Source organism: Enhydra lutris, unplaced genomic scaffold (genome assembly GCF_002288905.1).
Source record: "Enhydra lutris kenyoni isolate GAN:26980312 unplaced genomic scaffold, ASM228890v2 scaffoldscaffold3, whole genome shotgun sequence".
NCBI classification, from domain to species: domain Eukaryota; kingdom Metazoa; phylum Chordata; class Mammalia; order Carnivora; family Mustelidae; genus Enhydra; species Enhydra lutris.
In genome coordinates this window covers 30,121,391-30,147,249 of record NW_019154087.1, presented here as the reverse complement: position 1 = coordinate 30,147,249, position 25,859 = coordinate 30,121,391, and the positions used below count along the sequence as shown (strand labels likewise).

Genomic DNA, 25,859 nt, shown 5'->3' with positions numbered 1-25,859 from the left:
CAACACAGGTTTGAAATGCATGGGTCCACTTATATGTGAATTTTTTTCTATACAGTACAGTATTGTAAATGTATTTTCTCTTATGATTTTCTTAACATTTTCTCTAGTTTATTTTCAGAACACAGTAGATAATACATATAACATAAAAATACGTGTTAATACACTTACTGTGTTATCAGTAAGATCTTGGGTCAATGGTAGGCTATTAAGTTTTGAGACAAAGTTATACATGGATTTTCAACCGTGTGAGGGGGATGCTGCCCCTCATCCCCACACTTTTCAAGGATTAACTGGATTTCATGCTACTAAACCATACTTAGGAAAACCTGAAACTTTGAGAAATACAACTTAAGACATAAGCTTTGCTCTTCTAAAATGGTAGGGGCTTTTATTTCTGTACCTTGCTCACAGACCTTATTTTAAACGGATAACTATATTACTAGGAATAAAGCAACAAAAATTAGGAGACCGTGACTACCAATACTAAATCTAATGAACTTTCTACCAATGTGTACATAATTTGAGATGCCAATGAGTAAAAAGAACAGAAAATTTATCCAAACTCAGTGAAGGCTTCTGAAATCTTGCTTTAGCTATGATAAAGAATAATCACTATTTTAAACATATCTACTCTACATTTACCAGGAGAAAATAAAAACCTCTCCTTTCAGCCCCACCTTGCCAATGTCCTCATATAAAAGTTTAGCTATGGATTTTTGCACTTTCTGAAATTCAAGTTCTTAGTGTTGTTCAACACAGTCATTGAGGCAATTATACAGATATTTGGCAACTCAGTTCTGTTATTAACTGAGAATCATACATGATTATGGACAGATATATATACAATTATATATTTTTCATACATGCTTATTTATAGGAATATACAGTTATATTAGCTTGTATATTATATGCTAGTAGACAGATGCACATATAAAGTTAACTTTGTTCACTTTAAGAACCAAGAAATATATTATTTAATAAAAGTACATACAGAAGGAAAGGACAGCTAAGAGCTGTTTCCTTTTAAATTTAAGACAAAATTGATACTCAATGGCCTTTTAAAATAATCTAGTCTGAAGAATTACATTTGGTAATTGAAATAAGTTACCACCATTATTGAACTTAGGAAAGAACATTAAAGAGATTCTTTACTCTTCGGTGATTGCTTTAGAGCCACAAAAAGGCATCACAGAGGAGGAACAGAGATGGGCTCCACAGTCCAAAAGAAATAAATTGTTAAGTTTATCAATCTAATACTTCTTCCTAAGATAACTGCATTCTTTTGAAGTAACTAAGTTGAATAAAAAAGCTGCAAATAGGAGGTAACCTCCCAGACAGAACATTTCAGCAGACTTACAGGAGATTGATGAATATCTACCTCCACAACTAAGTAGGCAAAAATCAGAAAGACACTTGATATAAACATAAAAAAATAAAACTGAAAGGTCAGAAGGCACATTCTTAAAAATATAATCCAGTAATTAAGAGAGAATGAAGGTTTACCAATAAAGTAAAATTCTCGAGAAACTCTTGAGACTTAGAAAACTATTTAAAAAATTATACATTTAAATTTTATGTAAAAACAAAAAATACTTTCTTATAAGGGCTTTTTTATCAATTAGCTCTAAAAAAAGTTTTAAAAATTGACAACAGAAATAAGAGGAAATAAAATTTTCTCCCAATTAGAATATTCTATGAAGCACCTCATTTTCTCTGGCTTTCCTTAAACTAAAAAAAAAAAAAACAAACAAAAAAACAAAACAAAAAAACAACAGATGACATTAGTGTGGCATAGAGTTCACTGTAGATTCATTACTATTTTCTTTATCTTGCTTTTCTTCTTCATGTGGTGATTCTAGCTCATTTCTGCTACTTTCTTCCTCACTAGAATCATTGTCCAATCCATCTTCAACCCTGACAGATGTCTTATCATGCAAAGAACTTTCACAGGTTTTGTCTGTGGGAACAGCTCCTTTCCGTTGGGGTAAGATAGTAAAAAATGCTTCTTGCCAGTCTTTGGTCTCCAGATATTCCAGAATAATCTCAAATACTGCAACAAAGAAAAAATCCATACATTTATTGGCCAGGTTCATCACAATGTTGCATTCTGTATTTTAAAATACACTGCCTTTGTATTAAGAGTGCTAAGATGTCCTAGTAACTACATTGTTTGTATCACTTCCTTCTCCTATGCATTGTAAGAGCCAATCTGCCCCAAGGCCCACTAGGCCTGTTACCTCATCTCTAGTTTTTCCTTAATTCAGTTCTTGAGCACTCAAAGATCTACCATTATCTTTTGTCAATTATAATCAATAGGCAGGGCACCATTTTCATTTCCTTCTTATTCTTCTTATCTGTTTCACTTCTATATCCTTTATATGCTAACATAAACTAGGAACAAACAAAAAAAAAAACCGGTGAGCATTAATCTAAATTTCTTCTGTCTTTCCTATAAAGAGTCACTCACTCTGGGGAGTATCTTGCCCCCCGCTTTTTTTTTACATTAGAGATAAAGAATATAAATACTGTCTGCAAGGTACTCTCACTTTAATATATTGCTGACGGGCATAATTTGACTTTCTTTATGAAAAAGGAATTTCCACTATCAAAGGTCTTAGAAGTTCATTCCTTGAATTGATAAATTCATTTCTGTAATTCCCTAGAGTGTGCTGTAGAGAAAGTGTTTAATTTAGCACATAAAAAGAGCCCAATAAATAGTTGTATACTAACAAAAATCTCCACTAAAAAAAAAAAAAAAATCTTAGCAAAACTCCAGGCAAAACTCAGGTCTAAGAGTATCTACTACAATGTTATTTACAAAAGTAAAAAAGGAAAAAAAAAATCAGCAGTTATATTACTGTATATTCAGATGATGGAATATTATGTAGCCATTAATAATGATTCAATGACAGAAAATAAAATTATAAATGGGAGAAAAACATCCAAATTTATAATATTTTATGCAACAGAGTAAAAATCCAATTATGTAACAAATAATATTATATATGCATAGGAAAAGAACTGGAAGGACACACCCAAGAAGTTAATAGCAAGTAACTCTGGGTAGTGGAATTATAGCATATTTTTCTACATTTCTAATTTTTTCTAAAATAAGCAATATTCAAACAAATTATAAATGATTACATTTTATAATTTTGTCTCCAGCAAGATGTATATTTTCTACTTGTCCAAAGGTAATGTTATTCTTCACACTGTTCACTCAAGCATATTTTCATAATCCGCTTATAGCTTACCATGATTAATTGCCAAAACTTTCCTACTATTCATCTTCACAAAATTTCCAAGGGGGAGCTGTGCATGATCAATTCCATGATCTGATGCTTGTTTATATGTGAGTCCCTAAAACAAAGATACTATAACTTGGACTAGAACATTAGATTATTTTAACTTAAAGTCTACAACAGAATAAGAAACAACTTTAGTTCAGAAAACATTATCTACAAAGTGTGTGTGTTTGTGTGTAATTGCTAATCTGGAAGCGTTCTTTCGACAGAAAGTATCGTCAGAATGTTTAGGGCATTTGCTTTAACAGCTTTACAAATGGGGAAACCAAAGACTAGTTTAGTGTTTCCTACCCCAACACAAAGCTCCTCAGTGGAAGAACCACAAGAAAAATCTGGCTCATGCCTTTTGACTCAGATAGCTCTTCACCATTCCACACTGCCTTTCTCTCAGTTTAAAATACTCAAACTGAATTCCTAGAGAAGCATCATCACTCTTCCCGTAAATGTAAAAACATATAGAGATAAAACTATGTTTCAATTACATAACAGTAAGAGGCACAAATGGCAAAGACAAAGTAAATGAAAACCTGATTTGAAAAAAATTTTAAATTGCCTATAAATTTTATTTTCCCTACCAATTAAAAGATTGTTAAATATAAATTTTCTCCTCAAAATTAAAATTCTGAAAGCCTGTTCTAAACAGAATTGAAGTAGCCAAAAGACAAAGTACAGGAGAAAGAAGAGTTAAATTTCTTAACCAGTAGTCTGCAAATTTTAGGGACAAATAATCAACTGAGACAGGTGCTTTTGAAAACAAACTTAATGTAGTTCAGAAAAACATACAACATTAGAGAAAAAAATTTGGTTCTACACAACAAAATAGAATTTTTCCACTAAGAAAAAAATTTTAAGAAGCTAAAGATCATTCTGATAAAAATTTCCTGTGATGCTACAGAGCTGCACTCCCCAGTTACGGCCACAATTGTGACTGCTTAAGTTTAAATTGATTAGTTTCTCAATCAAACTATGTACATTACATGTGCTCAACAGCACATGGCTATCATAATGGACAAGATGATATAAACTATCCCAACGTTACAGACAGTTCTAACTCAGAGTGATGTTATACAAGAATAATGAATTATTTCATATTATTCTGATAGCATTTCCTTAGACAACTGGTAAAGATGTTTTTCTTGAATTGGGTTGAATTTAGCATACTGCAAAGTAGCTGGCCAAGTACAAAATAATGTTTTCTTTTAGAAAGTAAATTTCTGTAATTTTTCATTCAAATGAGGGTAAGGAGGTGGTGGGAAGAGACAAAAGTACAAAATACAAGAGAAAAGAAAACACACCCCATGAAAATTACGTACTTAAAAACTCATATAAATTTACCATTTGGCACTAATTTTGGTATAAATTGGTATAAATTTTGCCATCAGCAGCATCTACTATCAACACAGCATATCATTTAAGCATGTGGACTCTGGAACAATCTGCTGGTGTCAAATATCTGCTTTATCACCTACTACTATTGAGTTTAGACTTAGTTTCTCTGTGCCTCCAGTTCCTTATCTGTAAAATATAGATAATAACAACACTAACCTCACTGTGTTGTAGGGAGGATTAAGCAAACTAGTAATATATGTGAAATGCTTTCTTAGCTGGAAAGGTGACTGGATTATAGTAGGCATTCAATAATGATCAGCTATCAGTATTATTGATACTATCAAGAAAACTGGTATATCCATTTTAAAGTATGAGCAAAAGTAAAAATAAAAACTTAATAGTACCTTGTGATGGTTGTGATCTACTAACCCTCCAATCACATAAGCCTTTGATTCATCTAATTCCTTCAGTACATTAGGTGAGTCTGATGTTAGATAAATTAGGTCTTCTTTCTTTATGAATTCACTATAATGCTCTGCTTTGATGTGGATATCCTTTAAGACATAAGTAGAAAGATGTTATTAATAAGATTTTGTAAAAATTGGCTAAAAAGGATTATTTTCTTTTCCTTAAGCAAAGCCACCCAACAGCATATGAAAGGAAGTATGAAACAATATTTTACAATTATTGAGAACCTACTACTTCAATTCCTCATCACCTCACACCCCAATTATTTAGTAGCCTCCTATTGCTATTTCCGTCTCTAGCACCAGATCCCTCCAGTTTACTTCTACAGACCAATGGCAGACTCACTTTCTAAAAACCCTACTTTCAAGGATTTATCTTTACCCGTAGGATGAAAGTTAAACCCTTTTACTTAGTAATTCTTTTTTTTTTTTTAAGATTTTACTTATTTGTTTGACAGAGAGAGAGAGATCACAAGTAGGCAGAGAGGCAGGCAGAGAGGCAGGCAGAGAGAGAGGAGGAAGCAGGCTCCCTGCTGAGCAGAGAGCCTGATGTGGGGCTCGATCCCAGGATCCTGAGATCATGACCTGAGCTGAAGGCAGAGGCTTAACCCACTGAGCCACCCAGGTGCCCCAGTAACTCTTTCTTGAATATGGCACTAATGTAGCTTCCTAACTTTGGCTCTGTTCCAACAAAACGAATGCATTTTTTTGGCCACAATCGGCTCAAACTTCTCTCTAACCAAAGAATGCCTCTTCCAATCCTTCCTATCCATCTGCCTGTATCATCACAAAAGGATTATAGATTTAATAAATTCTACACATCTGTTTCTATAAAGATCACATTTGAAATCTTCACCAAAATTATCAGGTCAGAGGTACAAGACTGAACAAAAGTCAGCAGTCAAAATTTTGCAAACTACATTGATAGAGTAAGAGACGATGCATCACCAGACTCAGATTGCATTTACTTAGTAATTTTTAAAGAAATAAAAAATGAAGAAGCTTTTTCACCTTAAATGTATAAGCTACTAGGTAATAAATAGCCGCTTTTCTGGAAAATGGTATTATTAATTTGATGGCCATGCTTAATAGGGGGCCCTACAAGGCCCTGAGTAAAGACCAGTTAACTTGTGAGTCTCTGGAAAACTGGTGGTATAAATAATAAATTTAACAAGCCAGAAAATAACTGAAAGTATGCCTATACAAATTACATTATTTCTTAGGAAAATAGGCATGGGTATAAAACTTGGTAAATATATTGTACTTTAAAACTTAGGAAAGCTTTTGAAGAAAATGTTTCACACCATAGGCTATTATTAAAATAAATTCAGGGGTGCCTGGGTGGCTCAGTCGTTTAGGTGTCTCTTGATTTCATCTCAGGTCATGATCTCAAGGTCATGAGATCAAGCCCCATGTCCCAGTTTAGGATCCTCTCTCTTCCTCCCCACCCACCTCTCCAAAAAAAAAAAAAAAAAAAAAGCAGTATTATGGGATTAGTGAGTGTGAGAGGGAAAGTTTATCACGTAAAAACTGGCTCTGAGGAAAAAAAAAAAAATAGGACTAACCCAGTACTTCTCTGAATAGGGGAAGGTTCCTCAGGGATTAATACTAAAGCCAATCTATTCGTCATCTTTGCAAATGAGAACAGTTCAGTCCAATAGAAAAAAAAATGTGAGCCACATATGTAATTTTAAATCTTTCAGTAGACACATTAAAAAAAGCAAAAATTGGTGAAATTAATTTTAATACATTGTTCCCAACACATTATACCCAATATGTTATCATTTCAACATATAATAAATTTTTTAAAAAATTTCAAGCAGGTATTGTACATTCTCTCTCTTTTTTTTTTTTGTACTTTCAAATCCAATGTACATTTCACATTTATAGCACATCTCCATTCAGACCATTCCCATTTCAAGAGTTCAATATCCACAGGTGGGTAGTGGTCACCATATGGAATGGCACAGATTTAGGAGAAACAGAATATAAGTACATTTCCAAGTTTTAAAGAGATCTCACTCTGGTAATGTATTACCAGTTTGCTAGGTAGAGATTATACACACAGACTTTAAAATTTTTCCTGTTTTAAAAAATTGTTTTAAAGTTGGCAGTAAAGAAGAAAGTGAGGGTTGCTGGAGGGGGGGGTGGGCAGGGAATGGGCCAGATGGTGATGAGAATTAAGGACTGCACTTGTTGTGAGGAGCACTGGGTATTATATGTAAGTGATGAATCACTAAATTCTACACCTGAAACCAATTTCACCATATATGTTACCTAACTAGAATTTAAATTAAAAAAGAAATAAAAAAATAAAAAGATAAAGTTGGTGGTAAAATAAGTGAGACTTAATGAGAACATGTGAATAGGCATTTCAGTTTCTTTAGCTTCTACCGTTAGTAACATTAGACTTAGGTATAGTGATATACAGGGTTTAGAGACTGTTGACTCCTGTATTTATTGGCATTATGTAGAATTTAAGTAAAAAATTTAAGCATAAAAATACTTGGAATTATGTGAGAGTTCATCTATTTTAATTACCTTCCAGTTGACCCATCCTTTGTCATTTTCATCCATGTTCTTTTTCAATTGGCCTCCATGGCTTGTCAAGTAAAACTGATAGAAGAGATTGATGGACATAGAAAGAAAAAGCAAATAACTATCAGAGTCCAGTATTTTATTTTTCTTCTAAAATCATCTGATCATCAATGAACCATAAAATATAGCCATTTTAGAAAAAAAAATTTGTGACATGCTTTAAAACATACAAGAATAAATGTATGATAAAAGTGACATGTTTGTTGTATCTCATAACCCACTACCTTGAGTATTCCTTCCACATTTTTCTCCCATTTTACAAGCAGCTACAATCTGACTCTCCCTTAATAATCGCTTCTCTACAAACTCCCTACATTTATGTCAAGTTTTCATTCAGTTTCTTTTGCCACCACTGTTTTTTACCAGTCCAAAGTCTTTATCATTTTCCTTTGATTCTAAACCCTGACACCTATTCCAAGTCTAATCAAGGGTGAGAGGAATATAAAATGTAAAAATATAAAAATACTATTACTTGATAAAAAGAAAATAAATATCTAACCAGAAATATATTAAGAATTTCTGGTTCTTAACATCAGTGAGCCAGTGTTCATTTTTAGGTCACCTAGAATTCAAACAAATAGAAAAAAGACCCTACCTACTCTTAACAGTGGGAGTACCTCTCCAAATGGCCACAGACTCAAAATCCTTTAGGTAGAAGAAACCTAACCAACAGGCACGATGGCACACATCAAGCTGGGGGAAGTTCCCTCACTTTCTGTGAGGAAAGGAGTTGAGAGCTGAGAAACTGGTATGAAAATACATATATATCCTTTAGCAAAGATGTTCAACTACACAGGAATGAGGTCAGTGGGTACAAAACACAATGACTGTGCAGCGTGTGACTAAGACTGACATAGGAAAAAATGTTGAAAATACTTTATTTTTGTAGCAAATTAGAACATTTTTCAAATAGGCATTTTGTTCTTTAAGGAAAAGCATCTGTAAGATTCTTGTATAGGCAACTGGGATTATCTATGCCTTTTCCAGAGGAAGTTATAAAAGGAAACTGGAATCTGTTTTAAATTCCCCAAACATACCTGCACAGGATGCAGTGCTCGCCGATTTTCGGCGTAACATCGCTGAATCTGTTTATGAAGTTTCTTAATGTCCTATAAAAGAGTGCGATTTTTAAAGCAGCACTTTGAAAATCACCTATGGCCATTCCATAATCTTAGTAGAATAAAATAAGCAAAAGAGAGGGACTAGACAGGTACATTTTTTCCTCTGGAAATACAGGTCCTTTGTGACATTTTCCATTCAACTTCTGTACATACTGATATAATAATTACTATAAGTCAAGTCAATACCCTGATCAATAACTCAATTTTGTATCCACTTAAAATGCTAATTCATGAAAGTATTTACTCTTCTTAAAAGACAACAAAAGGGGGCACCTGGGTGGCTCAGTTGTTATGCATCTGCCTTTGGCTCAGATCATGATCCCAGGGTCCTGGGATCGAGCCCCACAATGGACTCCCTGCTCAGCCAGAAGCCTGCTTCTCCCTCTCTCCCTCTGCCTGCCTCTCTGCCTACTTGTGCTTTCTGTCAAATAAATAAATAAAATCTTTAAAAAAAAAAATAAATAGGGGCACCTGGGTGGCTCAGTGGGTTAAAGCCTCTGCCTTCGGCTCAGGTCATGATCCCAGGGTCCTGGGATCGAGCCCCACATCGGGCTCTCTGCTCGGCAGGGAGCCTGCTTCCTCCTCTCTCTCTGCCTGCCTCTCTGCCTACTTGTGATCTCTGTCTGTCAAATAAATAAATAAAATATTAAAAATAAATAAATAAATAAAAGACAACAAGAGAAGAAAAACTCTCGTAGAGCCATACTACTGCTATTTTCATAACTTACTAATGGTTTGGAAAGTAAGTAAAGCATGTTTTCTTTGCTAACATTGTTCAGATAGCCAGTTTTCTCAAATTACTAAATAAGAAATAATTCTATTAAACCAATCACATTTCTTACTTTCTTCTTCTGATTAGGACAAATAACAAAAACACTCCTGGATCTTTATGATTAATATACAGTTACTGAGTCTTATAATCTAATTACAGTGTCTGTCTCTCTCTTCTATGCATATAAGAAAGAGCAATTTATTAGCTAGTTTAACTTAGGGGGCATGATCTTGAAAAACTTTATTTAAGATACATTTTAATACATAAGTTTATATTAAAGTGATATTACCTATTAAAGCAAGAATTATTCAACCTTTTTTTTTTTAAGACTTTATTTATTTATTTGAGAGAGAAAGTGAGAGAGCACAAGCAGGGGGAGTGGCAGAGGGAGAGGAAGAAGTAGGTTCTGGGCTCCCCCCAGGATCCTGGGATCATAACCTGGGCCAATGGCAGACACTTAACCGAATGAGCCACCCAAGCGCCCCTCAACCTACTTTACCTACAGGATTTTTCTGACAATGATTCATGATACCTTCAATACCATCAAGCTGTCAAAACTGCAGTCAATGATAAGGCGGAGTGTACTGTGGACAACATCTCTTCGAATGCGTTTTCTGTCATTTCCATCTACGTTTGATTCCAGTTGACATTGTCGCTCTAATTGTTTTCTCTTGCGTTTTTCCTTCCGCTTCTGTCTAAAATTAGGAATTGAAACTTTTTGTTGTTATTTACACATTCGGATATTTACAAGACTCTTCTAAATAGACAAAAAAAGCCAATAATTTTTTTTAAATTAGCAGGCTGAACCACATAAAACTGCTACTTCTGTGGATCAAATGTCAGCGATTTCATATCATCCACCAAAAAGCTTTAGATAGAAAGAATATTATTTTGCAAAAGCAATAAAATACTTTCTACACAGACCCTCACTACTCCTAATTTCATTTATCATTGGTATTACACTATACTAAGACTTTGTAAAATACTGAATTTTGGACTTAAGGATGAATTTTTACTTTTATCATTCTTCTCCTACATGATTTTCAAACAACATTAATATAGAATAAAGCAAAGTAAGAGTGTTTTTTTAAAAACACTTCATACTTTTCCTATAATCTACACCAACTATAGTTTATTTTCTCCCAATAAATGTTGGCATTATATAATAACAGCTTCAGCTTAACTGCTCTCACCAAAACCTACAATGGTTTTTCTAGCAAAATCAATGTTAGGACCAAATTTGATCTTTCTGAGGTGGTTATTTTTGTTCTATATCTAGGACACGGATGCTAACTATATCCCTTATCTAAGTCAGTTATTTCAGAAACTGTGCTGCTACTCACAATAGGCTCTGCGTGACAAAAAGTGTACTGTAAATCTACCAAGATGGAAACAAATACAGTTTTAACAGCCAATTGACAGTGCTAACAACATACATAGCCCCAGTTTTAATTATCACAGTTACTTTTGATGTGTCAAAGGGCTATGCAAAGTTCAGCACTCCCGAATGGTGCAGCATATATATACATTTTGAAACATACTTGCGGAGTTCTCTTTGTTCTTCCCATTGTTTCTGTTTAATTAGCTTCTTCATTTGTCTTTTAGATATTGGTTCAAACTCTTCCCCTAATCTTGGCTTCTGGCTCTTCTCTTGATCTTCACTTAAGCTTTGCTTTCTTTCAACATTAGAAGACTCAGTAAATGCTGGCAACATTTCAGAAGACATTATTTGATGCCTCTGAAAAAATTGAAAAGCAACTTTTGATGTGAACAGGTCTCTCTCTCTCTCTCTCTCTCTGTCACACACACACACACACACACACACACACACACACACACACGGAAAGTTAAAAAAAAAAAAGACCAAAAGATGTAATTAAAATTAAATCCTATCAATAATGAAAAAAAATATAAATTTAGACAATTAAATGTCATTTACTGGCAAAGACCATTTGATGAAATGGGTGTTTGCATATACTATTAGCAGTCATGGCAATTTTTCCAGAAAGTTAAGCAGATCTGTGTTTCAAGAGCTTTAAAATGTCTCGATACCCTTTGACCCAGTAATTTATTTCCTTAGAATAAAATCCTGTAAATGGATTAGAAATATACACAAAATTAATGCAAAAGAGTATATGTACCAGAGTATAATTTTTAACAATGAAAAATTAGAAATTACTTGAATGTCAGCAAGAGGGGTCTGTAAATAAATTAGAGTTCATCTATAACATGGGCTGGGAATACTAACCATCCAGTAAAAATCTTGTTTCCCAAAATTATTCAGTGATAAAAGGAAATGGTTATGCTAAATGGAAAAAAATAAAAACCAAAAACAGTATAAAATTATGTTCAACTTTGTTTTAAAAAGAACATGTACACATAATCATGTTTAATTTTTACCCACTTTTTTGCATTTTCTGTATTTTATATAATGAAAATATATTGCTTTATGAAAGAAAAAATACTTTAAAAAAAGTGATGGGAAGAACCTGTCATTAATGCTACAGTACAAGGGAAAGGTTATTTTCATTATCTGGGTGTACACTCAGAAATGATTTTTAACAAAAGATATGCTATAGATTTATATATTTTGGACAGTGAAGAAAACAAATTTGGTTGCCTTTCAGTATATTTCATTGTAAATACATAATTATAAATATCCACCTTAGTCTTGGCTATAAAACAAAATATGTAAGCTGATCTTATAATCAGTCATGGGCGGTGCAAGACCATCTCAATCATATTTAATTGGATTAACCACCCACATCTTCATATCTGTTGTCCAGAACTGAATTTACCTTCAGATTAGGAAAGAGCTAAAAATACTAAGATGTCTTTTCTCTTTAATAGATTACTAGCACTACAACTTAAAAATTTATTTATCCCTAGCAAAGACTAAGCATGAATTGCAAATGTTCTATTGGCATTAAAGAAAACTCCATGATTCTTCCTTCTTTTTTTTTTTTTTTAAAGATTTTATTTATTTATTTGTCAGAGAGAAAGAGAGAGAGAGAGCAAGCACAGGCAGAGACAGAGAGAGAAGCAGGCTCCCTGCAGAGCAAGGAGCCCGATGTGGGACTTGATCCCAGGATGCTGGGATCATGACCTGAGCCGAAGGCAGCTGCTTAACCAACTGAGCCACCCAGGCGTCCCTGATTCTTCCTTCTTAAAGAGATGGCTAACAAGTCTGTGCAGAGAAGCTAGAATCTAAGAGAAAAATCCCAACAATTCAGATAACCGAAAGGACAAAGCCTTGCAGAAGATAATTTACGCAGTTTTTTTAGAGTTCTTGCTTTCTTTAAAAATGTAATGTTATAACAGGACACATGGGGATAACTAAGAAAACACAAAGGTTACCAGACTTTGACTGAAAGATGAATTTTAAGATGTGTGTATTAGGGGCTACAGCAAAAACCCTGGCGTTTTGCTAAATCACAAATTACTGAAGGGGAAAGAACCATCTGATAATCCAAGGAAGAGTTCACAAGTTTTCCTTATGCCACCAACCAAACAGTACCCTTAGTCTGGGGGTAAATATCTCTTAGAAATGAAAACCCAAATTTGATTTTATACTGGAAACTGCCTGTGGGCATGGATGAGGTCTGCTTTTGCCTAACATTTATCACATTACATTACTAACAGAGTGCCTGGCAGTTAGTAGATGCTTACTATATATTTTCAGAATAAACAAATGAGTGAATATATTACAAAAGTTTTAAAAAGTAATGAAAGTGGTTATAATGAACTTGTTAATTCTTACTATGCTAAATAATATTGTCTAAATTAATCCTTAAAACAACCCTATGAGGTAGAGAGCATCATGTGTATTTTACAAAGAAGGCACTGTGAGATAAAAAATAATTTGCCTCAAATTACAAAAGTACTAATTAATTCCTAAGAAACAAGGCATCTAGAACAAATCTAGGACAAAGTCCTCTAAATACTTGCTGAATGAATAGACAAATGAAGTGATGGAGCTAAGATTCAAACCCAGATTCAACTCTACTCTCTCCCAGAAATCCAAAATCTTATTTAGAAAATGAGGGTTTCCAAAGAATGTAAAAGAGCTGTGCGGCTTCATCCCTACTGCTGGAGGGCTCTGAGAACACTGTGTCACTGAAAGAGGAGAAAAAAATAGCTCCAGTTCAATTCCTATGCAACTGAATACAAAAATGGGACAGAGTATTCCTAGAGATAGTTGCCAAAAGTTCATGTTTTGAGGCATCCTGTCTCTCAATCTTGAAATACGTGACAACAGTAGATAAAATACAAGGGGAAACAAAAAAGGTATAGCTTCTCTCAAAACCAAGAACTAAAATAGATGTTGTTCCTGCTGGGTCTGCAATGTAAAGGCAACTGGGAGTTCTCCTAGCTTTAAAGAGGATGGGAGAGAGAATAGCGCTTTTTAAAATTATTATTAAAAGATTTACTTATTTTAGAGAGAGAGAGAAAGAGAGAGAGAGAGGGAGAACACATGCACTGGTGGGGGCCGGGCAGGGAGAGGGTCAGGGAGAAAGAGAGAAGCAGGTTCCCTACTGAGCAAGGGCTTAATCTCACAACCCTGAGATCAATGACAGGAACCAAAATCAAGAGTCTAATCAACTAAGTGCCTGGTGCCCCTAGCAGAGGGTTTAAGATGAACCTTAAACTAGTGTTGGGGATGGGGCTCCTTTTTCCATGAAAAAAAGCCTGAAAACAGATGAAATTTAGACTAAAGGCTTATACCACACTGGTTACCTGGGGAAACCTGAAGGAAGCCGTGTCTAGCTCTCAGCTATAACCGGAGCCAAACGATGAGATGACATATGACCTTAGAAGACTATAGAACTAGAGATCTGAATCACCTTTGCAAGCTGTGCGTGGAAGGAAGCATTTAACAGGGCCAGGATAAGAGCAACCACAAATTCAGCAGCACATAGAAAGATGGTTTTGAGGGGTTGGTAGTGATAATTCTATAAGAGGACTATGCAAAGCAAAGTTACACAAAGAAATGATGGGAAAACCCCAGGAAAATCAATGATCAGGAGATAAATCCACTCTTCACAAACTGAAAATAAGAGAACAATGTGAAAGACTTAAAATAAATTTGGTTGGAATCTTTCAGAGATCATAGCAATAGAACGATAAAAACAAAACCAGAAATTGGGACACAAAAGCAGGCATAAAATAAGCAAAAGAAGAATCTATGGAAAAGAGCCTATTTGGAAACCAGTAAATAAAGACATAAAAATTTCAAGATGTAAGACAAACTCCAGATTACCTGGAGCCCAAGAGGTAATGGATGAATTAGAAGACATCCTGACAATCTCAGAATTCAGAGAAACAAAATGACATGAAAGACTTAATAGCAGGATGAGAGAGATACAAGCAAAAAGGTAAACTGGAGATCAATGTACAACCTTGAGTTCATTCATTAAAGAGTGTTTTTTAAAAGCTGGAAAATAAATAAGCATTCAACTTAAGAAACAGGAGATGCGGAACATCAGCAAGCTTGAAAAAATTATAAGAAAGAAAATTTTAAAATATATATTGATTCCCAGAATCACTTTTATTTTACTTCCTTTATATACACAGTCGATTAAATAAAAGCAATGCATGTATGCAAAACCGTACAAGGTAGAGAAAACAAGTTAAACCCGTTCCACTAAGCTAAATACACAAACTTAAAATTCACAGGAAACAAATTGCTCCCTTCATAAAACAATGACTCATATTCCAAAAGAGAACATTTCTGTTCATCAGTGGCATCGTGTTTTGCTAGTTCTTTATTCTGTTAAAAAACTTAAAGTGTTGATTGGCTCTATAATGTAAAAATTAAAAAAAAAAAAAAAAAGGCAATATATAGCTATGTTTTACAGTTCATGTACACCAGGGGGAGCTTTTGTCTTTCCTACCTGAGTACTCTAAATTAAATTTAACTTGGCCTAAAGGTCATGAGCTGGTTGACATTTTCATTATTTTTAAAGCTATTCTGAATTAAGAAAATACATTGCAGCGAGTGAATTTTTTTAAGCTTTGATAAGCTAGATACATTGAGGCACAAAATAAAAATGATGCTGGCTTGAGACCCAATATATCGCTGCTTACATCACACTCTTCAAAGATAAGTATCAACTCTCACTTCCGATACCATACAATAAGTATTTCACCATATAATAGCTTGTTCAGATGACCTGAAGCAAAATGTGGCATTTTTTACTAGGTATACTTGCTTTTTAAAGTTTGTGCCACTGTTTATAAGCTCCATAGCACTTTTGTGTTCCTCCCCCCCATGCTGTGACACAGTATATTTTCATTTATTCAACCACGTTCAACAAATATTTAAGAATATTTTGTATAGAAATATCTGTGTGAAATTTAGTTTACTTTAATAGAGAATTTTTACAAAGTTGGTTCGCTTAGTTACAGAATTAGGTTATCAGATGGTCTGATAACACCAAGAACTGGATAAAGGTGACTAAGGCCATTTGGTATGAGACAAATAAGTAAAATAAATAAACAAGTAAGTAAAAGTCATCTCAATCTTCCTTGTATTTCCAATTCTCAGCACAGCTTCCAGCAGGGAACATAGACATACATCAGTCAAAAGTTAAAAAAAAAAAAAAAAAAAGGTTTCGATTGGGCTAAATAAATAGTCTTCATAACTTATGACAACCTCCCCTCCTGAAAGACCCAAACGAATGTTGGAATAACTGCAAAATGGAGTTGAATGACCCGACAGTGACAGGTCATTTAAAAAAAATGAGAGGGAAAGAAAACCTTTCTTAAAAGGCGCCGGCCAGATCTGCAGTATTGAAAGCGCATGATTTAGCTGGGCTGGTATAGGGAGAGGGGAAGGAATTAAAACCACCAAAACAAAAAGGGAGAAAGTCATCTGTTGCTATCCTCTTTACATTTCTAGAAAAAATTCCCGAATTTTAACACTTAAAATAGTTCGCTGAAATCAAGTAACGCCTGTCTTAAAAACCATCCTCGGCTCACCACCATGGGGCTAACAGCACCTGCAGCAACTTTCCCTTGGGCTCTCGGCATTTCAGAGCGTTCAGCTACGTCAGCCCCTCGCTGGGAGAAACGAGGTAAGGCGGGTTTAAAGAGGTAAAGCGACAGCTCGCGGTCTCTAGGCACCAAGTGGCAGAACCACACTCGTTTTCCAGCCTTTCGGGGTCCAGATTTCCCTCTCCCTTCATTATTTGGAAACTCACTCTCTTCATACACTAAGGACCGGATCCCGACCCCCACACAAACGCCGACCGCGGGCACTCCCACAGCGGGTGGGCAGAGCCTCGCCCAACACTCCCCTCCAAGGCACCCGTCGGCGGACGCACTCGAGGAGGGATTAAACTACAGCCAGCGAATCAGGGAGCTGCGTGGCTCTGGGGACGCGCTCTATCTGACATCACTTCCTTCGGGAACGAGGTCGCGGCTCCATTTCTACAGCCCCACTCCCCTCTCCCCCGGAAGCCGTGTTGCTAGTCGAGAATGGCATCGCCAAGAGTCCCTTTTGCGCCCAAAGAAGACCAAAGAGTAGGCAGGCGCCAGAGGCAGTACCAAGAGACTTACGGAGCCGAGGAGTTGTCAGGGAACTGAGAACACCAACACAGAGCCTTCTCGTAATGGTCTTCATAGAGCTCACGAATCTTCCTTAGGAAACTTCAACTCCCAGAGGCAGGGACGGCTGCTACGCGTAGGAGGCTACGGCGCGTACGCCTTTACGTCATCAAAATGCGCCACACTTGGACCTGCAGAAAGGGGAGGGAGTTCATGTTGGGCGGGGTCTGGAGTGAGGGTTTTTTGGAGGGGCGGTAGTTACAATGATGTCTGCTTTTGCACCTCAAAGCAAGTGTATGCTTGCAGGCATGTATTCATTTATATATTCCTATGGGGATAGAGGAGGGGTGTAAGGCATAACTACTTTTATAAATTTTAAATGCGAAACAGTGATGGTGAGCTCTTTAATTCTCTACTGGAGTTGGAAGGAAAGCATAGCTATGCCTGAACTATGATGTATACGGAAGAAGGTTGTCAGTATCACATGATTTCACACAACTCAAATGGAAAATCAAATTGGAAGAGTGAGTCAAATTCCCAATAAGATGCATTTAAATCTAGAATGTCTAAATTTTTTTCTTCATTATATCCTAAGTCTTACTCTCCTTTCATTCCTTAAACTAATTTTCTTACAGTTTTGCAAAACATCATGTGACGTTTCATTGTTCATAATACACGACCTTATGTGATCTTTTTGCTATATATAGACCAAGTCAACTTGAGGGAGAACTGAAACATAATCTAGTAGACTGTCGTTTTTAGCTTTTCTTTTAGCCTTCTTCTATTGGTGATTATTGCAGAATTTGAAGATAAGAATGAGATTTGAATGGATGACTAGAATACTGCCATATTGGTATGGGAAGAATTATGAAGTAAATTATTGATACTTGAAAACATATTTGAACATGTTTAAAGGCTTTAATGAATAGAAATTAAATTCAAAATTTGAGTTCTCTAATCACAAAACTGAAAGCATTCTTGTTTTAAACCCTCAAATTTTACTTGAAAAACTAGTCAGCTAGTTTTTCAACTAGGTCAGCTATAAGACTGTTGTGGGTTACTCCCTGTTTCTTCCTCATCTTAAATCTAAAAGATCTCTTAGCTGAACATTGACAACAAACTCTGGATCCATTTCTGATGTTAGTAGGGCATCTCTTTTCCAGCTGCCTCTATATCAGGGCAAAGAGTAGCTGAGTGAGGATTAGTAATTGGATATGTAGCTCTTCACATGTAGGTCATTAAACTCGGCCTGGCATAATGACGTGCCAAGTTTTTCAACAGCTGTTCAGTGCCTCTCAGGATTCTGTTTATGAGTAATAATATATTTTTTCAGTGTTACTATTTGGCATCCTTATGTATTTAAAGCAGGATTTTTTTAAGTTACCTTAAAAACCTTCATATTTTCATGGCAGAGTCAATAAGTTTTCTTTTGATATAGCCATGTGGTGCAAATATTTAAGTGATTCTACTATCAAGCACCAAAAAAGTGCCAGCAAAACAAAGGGGGGGGGATTTAATCAGAAATTGGAGCATAATATAGAAAGTATAGGAAAGTAAATTCATGATATGAAATAATCTTCATTGATTTGTAAAATTCATGTGTTTATTGAGTTCATGTTTTTGTCTTAGTACTGTTCATACAAAGATAACTAGATCATAATCTGTGTCCTTGTAAGGAATCCATAGACTAGTGGCAAGCCAGCAGTAAATAAATACCCATACAACATACAATGTACTTGAGATACCTATACATGAAAAGGAGCAACTAAATGCTCTTGGAGACAGGAAATACAGTTTTAGAAATTGAATAATTTTGCTCCATGTTGGAAAGTAAGTGGTTTTCCAGGTATAAAGAAGAAAAAGGTATTCAAATATTGGGAGCTATAAAAGCAAAGACCTGTCAAAATTTGGCACATGATTGAAAAGCTGTGGATAGGATGAAGAAAAAGGAGGAAAGAATAACCCTAAGGGTTTTTTAATTTGGACAACTATAGGAATGCAATTATGTTAACTGGGTCATTTAGGGAATAGTGGAAGAAAATTAGGTTTTGAAAAAAATAGTTTGATATTGAATATGTGGGTTCCGGGGAGTACGTGGGATTTCTAAGTAGAAACAGATTTAGAAATCATTAGCAAATATTTAGTGGTTTAAGCCAAAATAAGAGTTTGAAATGAAAGAGATTCAAGTTCATGGGTTGCAAACCTATAATGTCTATGAGGACTAGAAGATAACAATGAGAGAAACTATCTGGGAGAAAAGTACAAACCTGAGAAACCATTCTCTGTTTAGTCAGGGCACAGATTCCAAGTAGGAATATGGGCTTCATTACACCAGATCTCAATTTTTTTTTAAAGATTTTATTTATTTGCCAGAGATCACAAGTAGGCAGAGAGGCAGGCAGAGAGAGGAGGAAGCAGGCTCCCTGCTGAGCAGAGAGCCCAATGCGGGGCTCGATCCCAGGACCCTGGGACCATGACCCGAGCCGAAGGCAGCAGCTTTAACCCACTGAGCCACCCAGGCACCCCTCAGATCTCAATTTTTAAAGAGAAGCCAGGAAACCGGATTTTTATGTGAAATCTGGTTTTTAAGTGTTGGCAACTATTTTGTTCATTTTTTAAATAGTGAGCAGGCTAAACAAAACATGTGGACCACAGTCAGATAATTAGCACCCAGTTTGTTAAGTTGGACTGTAGTTTGTAGGGTGAGAAAGGGGCTCAGATAGAACCAGAAATTTGTAACAACAACGATGACAACAACAACAAAATGGTAATAAATACAATTATGAGCTCCTCCAAATGTTTGGCCTGAGAACATTGGGCAGTCATCACAAATTGCATTATTTTAAGCCTAGTTGTGTTATTTCATTAAGTCTAAGAGTGTCCTTCAGCAAGTTGGGAGTGGGGAGGTATGGGAATAGACTAATCCTTGTGAGTACATTAATTTCAGGCTAAGAAAGCAAAACAAATTAATTTTTAAATTAGTTGGAGTTATCTAAAAGGCAGAATAATATATTATCATTTCAACTTGTATTTTGATTGATTTCAAAAATATAGGAAAAGTTTAAAACTTGAAAAGATATAACGTACCCCTTCTCCACTTAATACATGAATATTGAAGCTCTGTGAAGATAACTATGGAGGCATTGTAGTCTGAATCTCTTTTTAAAAACAGGTTGAACATCTTGGATAGCAAAACAATAACAATAACAAATATAGACCATGACTATAACATAACTAAGTGAAAAAGAAGCCTCATAAAGCTCATAATATGAGTAGGTGGGAACAAACTGTCAACTTAGTATCAGTTTCTGGGTAGGAAGAAACAGCAGGATGACAACAGAGCATCTGAAGGCCATGAGAATGGGAGGACCCCCAAACTGCTCACAAGTATTTACTGAAAAGCAAGGGAGCCCAATATGAGAAGAAGAGCAAAACGGGCTGTCTGTAATCTCAGGGTGAGTAGAAAGGGAGGAGCAGGAAGGTCTGAAAGTGCTGGAGAGATATGAAGTTTATGAACTCATAAAACTTAATAAACCTGAGCTCCCCTGTTGAACAAAGCCCAATACTAAAAAGAAACTTCTGGGAATAGAATCCAAATTGAACAGGAATGGGACAACAGAGGCAAAGAAAAACTCAGGTCCAAATCAAAGTGGGAGAGAAGAGACAGAGCTCAGAAATGACAAGGATACATAGGTGTCATTGTATGAAAACATGAGAAAAGGAAGCTTTAAAACCATGAGGCTAGAAATCTATTACATCCATCCCTTCCTTTTAAAGGTAAAGGATAACTTATTTAGCTTAAAAATATACCACAAAAAGGATTACAGTTAAATCCTTTTCAAGTTGTTATAATAAAATATGAAATGGAGAAAAAAGCATATGAAAACTATAATCCAATATTTCAAACCAAAAGATTTTTTTTAAATGATAGAAGATAGAACAACATAAAACAAACAAAAACCTCAGAAATAAAGTAACTGAAGAAAAGATTTGAAGAGGAGTGACAGAACTCAGAGAATACAAAATACAAAAAGTACATATATATGCATTTGACCATCTTACTGGGAGTCTTAATGCAGTAAGATAAGAAAAGGAAATAGTTTTCTTAGAGATTACTAGACCAATATATTCCAACAAATTGGAAAACGTAGAAGAAATTGATAAATTCATAGAAATGCATAACCTTGTAAGACTGAATCATGAAGAAATAGAAAATCTAAATAGACCAATTACAAGTAATGAAGTTGAAACAGTAATTTTAAAAGTCTATAAAAAAATAAAAGTCCAGGACCAGACAATTTCACAGGTGAATTCCACCAAACATTGAAAGAAGAGTTAGTACCTATCCTTCTCCAAGTTGTTCCATAAAAAATTGAAAAGGGGGGAACACTTCCAAACTCGTTTTATGAGGCCAGCATTATCTTGATACCAAAACCAAAGACACCATCAATATTCTGGATGAACACAGATCCAAAAATTCTCGACAAATTATTAGAAAACTGAATTCAACAATACATTAAAAGAATCATAAGTCATGATCAAATGGGATACATTCTGGGATGCAAGGATAATTCAACATCTACAAATAAATGAATATGATATACCACATTGACAAAAGGTAAAATTATCATTTCAAGAGATGCAGAGATTGACAAAATTCAACATCAATTTATGATTAAAAAAAAAAAACTCGGGGTGCCTGGGTGGCTCAGTGGGTTAAAGTCTCTGCCTTTGGCTTGGGTCATGATCTCAGGGTCCTGGGATTGAGCCCTGCATCATCAGGCTCTTTGCTCAGCAGGGAGCCTGCTTCCCCACCCTGTCTCTCTGCCTGCCTCTCTGCCTGCTTGTGATCTCTGTCTGTCAAATAAATAAATAAAAATCTTTTTTAAAAAATTAATTAAAAAAAAAAACTCTTAACAAAGTGAGCACAGAAGGAAATGTCTCCATATAAAAAGGGCCACATATGACAAACTCACAGCTAACATCATCCTTAATGTGAAAAACTGAAAACTTTAAGGTCAGGAACAAGATAAGGATGGCCACTCTCACCACCTTTATTCAACGTAGTACTGGAAGTCCTCGCCACAGTAATCAGACAAGAAAAAGAAATAAAAGGCATCCAGACTTGTAAGGAAGATGAAAACTGTCACAAGCTGCAGATGTCACGATACTGTGTATAGAAAACCCTAAAGGCTTTATTTACTAAAAAGAACTAAAATTACAATTTAGAACTGTTAAATGATTTCAGTAAAGTTGCAGGATAATATACAGAAACTTGTTGCATTTTGTACACTAATACCTATCTAAGAACTTAAGACAATCCCATTTATTATTGTATCAAAAATAAGATATCTAGGAATAAATTTAACTGAGGTGAAAGACCTGTATTCTGAACACTGTAAAACATTGATGAAAGAAATTGATTGACGCAGATAAATATGTATACCATGCTCATGGATTGGAAGAATTAATATTGTTAAAATACCAAAGCAATTTACAGATTCATTGCAATCCCCACTGAAATACCAACGGCATTTTTTACAGAACTAGAACAAATAAACCTTATATTTGTATGGAACCACAGAACATCCTGAATAGGCAAAGTAATCTTGAGAAGGAGAACAAAACCAGAGGTATCACACTGTCTGATGCTATACTACAAACCTACAGTATTCAAAACAGTATGGTACTGGCATGAAAATAGTCATATAGATCAATGAAACTGAATATATAGCCCAGAGAAAAACCCATGCATATATAGTCAATTAATTTATAACAAAGGAGGCAAAAATATTCGATGGTGAAAAGACAGTCTTTCCCAGAAATGGTTTTGGGAAAACTGGACCACTGTCTTACACTATATACAAAATAAATTCAAAATAGACTAAAGATTTTAATATAAGTCCTGAAACCTTAAAACTCCTAAAAGAAATCATAGGCAATAAGGTTTCAGACATCAATTTTAATACTTTTTTGGGACCAGTCTCCTGGTCCAAGGACAATGGAAGCTAAAAACACCAAACAAACCAAAGGGATTATATTGAACTAAAAAGCTTTTGCACAGCGAAGGAAACCATCAAAAAAATAAAAAGGCAACCTACTGAATGGAAGATATTTGCAAATCACATATCCAATAAGGGGTAAATATCCAAAATATAAAAGAACACACACAAATTAATATCAAACACCCAAACAACTAGATTAAAAAATCAGCAGAGGACCTGGGTAGACATTTTATACCAAGAAAACATTAAGATGGACAATAGTCACATGAGAAGATGCTCAACAATATTAATCATCATCAAAGGCAAATCTAAACCACAGTGAGTTATTACTTCACACCTCACACTCAATAATGCTGTTTGATAGTATTTTACCCACAGTAGCACACTTCTTTCAAAATTGGAGTCAATCCTGTCAAACCCTGCTGCTGCTGCTTCATCAATTAATTTTATGTAAATCTTTTGTTGTCATTTCAGTGAATGTCACAGCATCTTTACCAGGAGTAAATTCCATTTCAAGAAATCACTTGATCTTCATCAAGATCAAAAGCTTCTGCACAGCAAAGGAAACCATCAACAAAACAAAGAGGCAACCCACGGAATGGGAGAAGATATTTGCAAATGATAGTATGGACAAAAGGTTGATATCCAGGATCTATAAAGAACTTCTCAAACTCAACACACACAAAACAGAGAATCATATCAAAAAATGGGCAGAAGATATGAACAGACACTTCTCCAATGAAGACATACAAATGGCTATCAGATACATGAAAAAATGTTCATCATCACTAGTCATTAGGGAGATTCAAATTAAAACCACATTGAGATACCACGTTACACCAGTTAGAATGGCCAAAATTAGCAAGACAGGAAACAACGTGTGTTGGAGAGGATGTGGAGCAATAATATTGTGAAAGGAAGGCTTCTGAGTAGTAAGTCTCAATAGTGGGCTTAAAATATTTAGTAGCCCATGTTAGAAACAGATAAACAGATATGCTGTCATCCAGGCTTTGTTGTTTCACTGATAGAGCACAGGCAGAGTAGATTTAGCATGATTCTTAGGAGCCCTAGGATTTTCTGAAAGGCAAATGAGCATTGGCTTCAACCTAAAGTCACAAGCTGCATTGCACCTAACAAGACAGCCTGTCCTTTGAAGATCTGAAGTTAGGCACTGACTTCTCTTTAGCTATAAAATTCCTAGATGCCATCCTCTTCTGTTTCTTCCACACCAAAAAAATCTATATTTAGTGTAGCCACCTTCATGAATTACTTATCTAGGTCTTCTGGATAACTTACTGCAGCTTCTACATCAGCACTTGCTGCTTCACCTTGCACATTTTTGTTATGGAGATGACTCTTCTTTAAACTTCATGAATCAACCTCTACTAGCTTCAAACTTTTCTTCAAACTTTTCTGTTAGCTTCAAACTTTACAGCTTCCTCACCTCTCTCACCCTTCAGGGAACTGAGGAGTGTTAGGAAGTTTCCCTGGATTAAGCTTTAGCTTGAGGGAATGTTGTGGCTGGTTTGATCTTCAATTCAGATCTCTCCACCTTCCTTCATATCTGCAAGAAGTTTGTTTCATCTTCTCACCACTCTTGTGTTCAGTGGACTAGCACTTTTAATTTCCTTCGAGAACTTTGCATTCAAAAGTTGGCTAATTGTTTGGCACCAGAGGCCTAGCTTTTGGCCTATCTGAGCTTTTGACATGCCTTCCTCACTAAACTTAATAATTTCTAGCTTTTTATTTAAAATGAGAGACATGTGATTCTTCCTTTCACTTGAACACTTAGAGGTCATTGTAGGGTTATCAACTGGCCTAATTTCATTATTGTGTCTCAGGGAATAAGGAGAACCAAGGAGATGGAAAGAGATGGGGGAAGAGCTTGGTTGGTGAAGCACTCAGAGCACACATATTCATTTATTAAATTCTCCATTTTATATAGACGTGGTTTGTGGTGCCCTAAAACAGTTATAATAGTAACACCAAAGATCACTAATCACAAATCACTATAATAAATATATTAATAAGGAAAAAGTTTGAAATATGGCAAGAATTACCAAAATGTGACACAGAGTCATAGAGTGAGCAAATGTTATTAGAAAAATGGCACCAGTTTGATCTACAAAGCACAATAAAGTGAAGTGCAATGAAATGAGATATGCATGTATCTTAGTTAATAATAATGTATCAATATTGGTTTGTTAATTTTAAAAACCCAAAACAAATCTTACAAATAATGTAAGATAATAGGAATAACTGGGTGTAGGCTATATGGGAAATCTCTGGACTGCCTTAGTAATTAAAATCAATCTGATCCAAATTTAAATTTTGTTTTATTTATAATAGTCTACTGAAAGAGAGTCATCCTTTCTCTCCTTTAAATGTTAGAAATTCAGGGGTTTTTTTGTGGCCAAAGATAATGTAGTTAGACTGTTCTTAGGGAGCTGTTGGGTTACTACTGAACCATAAGGATTTTTGTTGTTGTTGTTGTCAAATATATATGTGTGTGTAGGTGGGATGAGGGTAAAGTTTAATAACTTCATTTTGGAAAAATTACTATCCTTTTCAGAGAGCCTTAGATTTCAAATGTTTGAAACCTAAGTCTCAAGTTTATTCTTGTTAAGGAAAGACATTTAGTGTTAGGCAACTAGGTTCTTATTTTTCCCAAGAGAATTCTTAAGATATACCTTTTAAAATAGTTTGTGTATTCT

The 25,859-nt window shown here is 35.2% G+C and overlaps 2 protein-coding genes across 4 annotated transcripts in view; one reads left to right on the top strand and one right to left on the bottom strand.

The window, feature by feature from the left end:
- Positions 1-1,752: 1,752 nt before the first annotated feature.
- LOC111155524 (tRNA methyltransferase 10A) lies at positions 1,753-17,205 on the bottom strand. Of its 2 annotated transcripts, XM_022515692.1 has the most exons (8): positions 17,153-17,205; positions 11,134-11,330; positions 10,125-10,287; positions 8,737-8,808; positions 7,643-7,717; positions 5,039-5,188; positions 3,255-3,360; positions 1,753-2,050 (listed from the first exon to the last, which is right to left on the bottom strand). In XM_022515692.1, the coding sequence occupies exons 2-8, from the start codon at positions 11,316-11,318 to the stop codon at positions 1,782-1,784; spliced, it is 1,020 nt and encodes a 339-aa protein (XP_022371400.1). In that variant the 5' UTR covers positions 11,319-11,330; positions 17,153-17,205; the 3' UTR covers positions 1,753-1,781. The 2 variants fall into 2 exon arrangements, with proteins under 2 accessions (XP_022371400.1, XP_022371410.1); XM_022515702.1 differs by lacking the exon at positions 17,153-17,205 and having other exon boundaries at positions 11,134-11,336.
- Positions 17,206-17,591: 386 nt separating this feature from the next.
- The window catches only part of LOC111155888 (microsomal triglyceride transfer protein), a 56,325-nt gene continuing 48,057 nt past the window's right edge, over positions 17,592-25,859 (top strand). The window contains exon 1 of one of the 2 annotated variants that reach the window (XM_022516346.1): positions 17,592-17,664. In XM_022516346.1, coding sequence (XP_022372054.1) covers positions 17,592-17,664 — 73 coding nt within the window. Of the gene's footprint in view, positions 17,665-17,956; positions 17,994-25,859 lie in introns of those variants that run through there. The other variant, XM_022516363.1, reaches the window with a different exon arrangement.

What these genes read in the sequence shown, in the direction of transcription:
- LOC111155524 (XM_022515692.1), bottom strand. Translation starts at nt 11,318, where the DNA reads ATGTCTTCTGAAATGTTGCCAGCATTTACTGAGTCTTCTAATGTTGAA. An exon ending in AAGGATGGGTCAACTGGAAG is followed by an intron (nt 5,189 to 7,642) that starts GTAATTAAAATA and finishes TATGTCTTAAAG; the next exon opens with GATATCCACATCAAAGCAGA. An exon ending in AGTTTTGGCAATTAATCATG is followed by an intron (nt 2,051 to 3,254) that starts GTAAGCTATAAG and finishes TCTTTGTTGCAG; the next exon opens with TATTTGAGATTATTCTGGAA.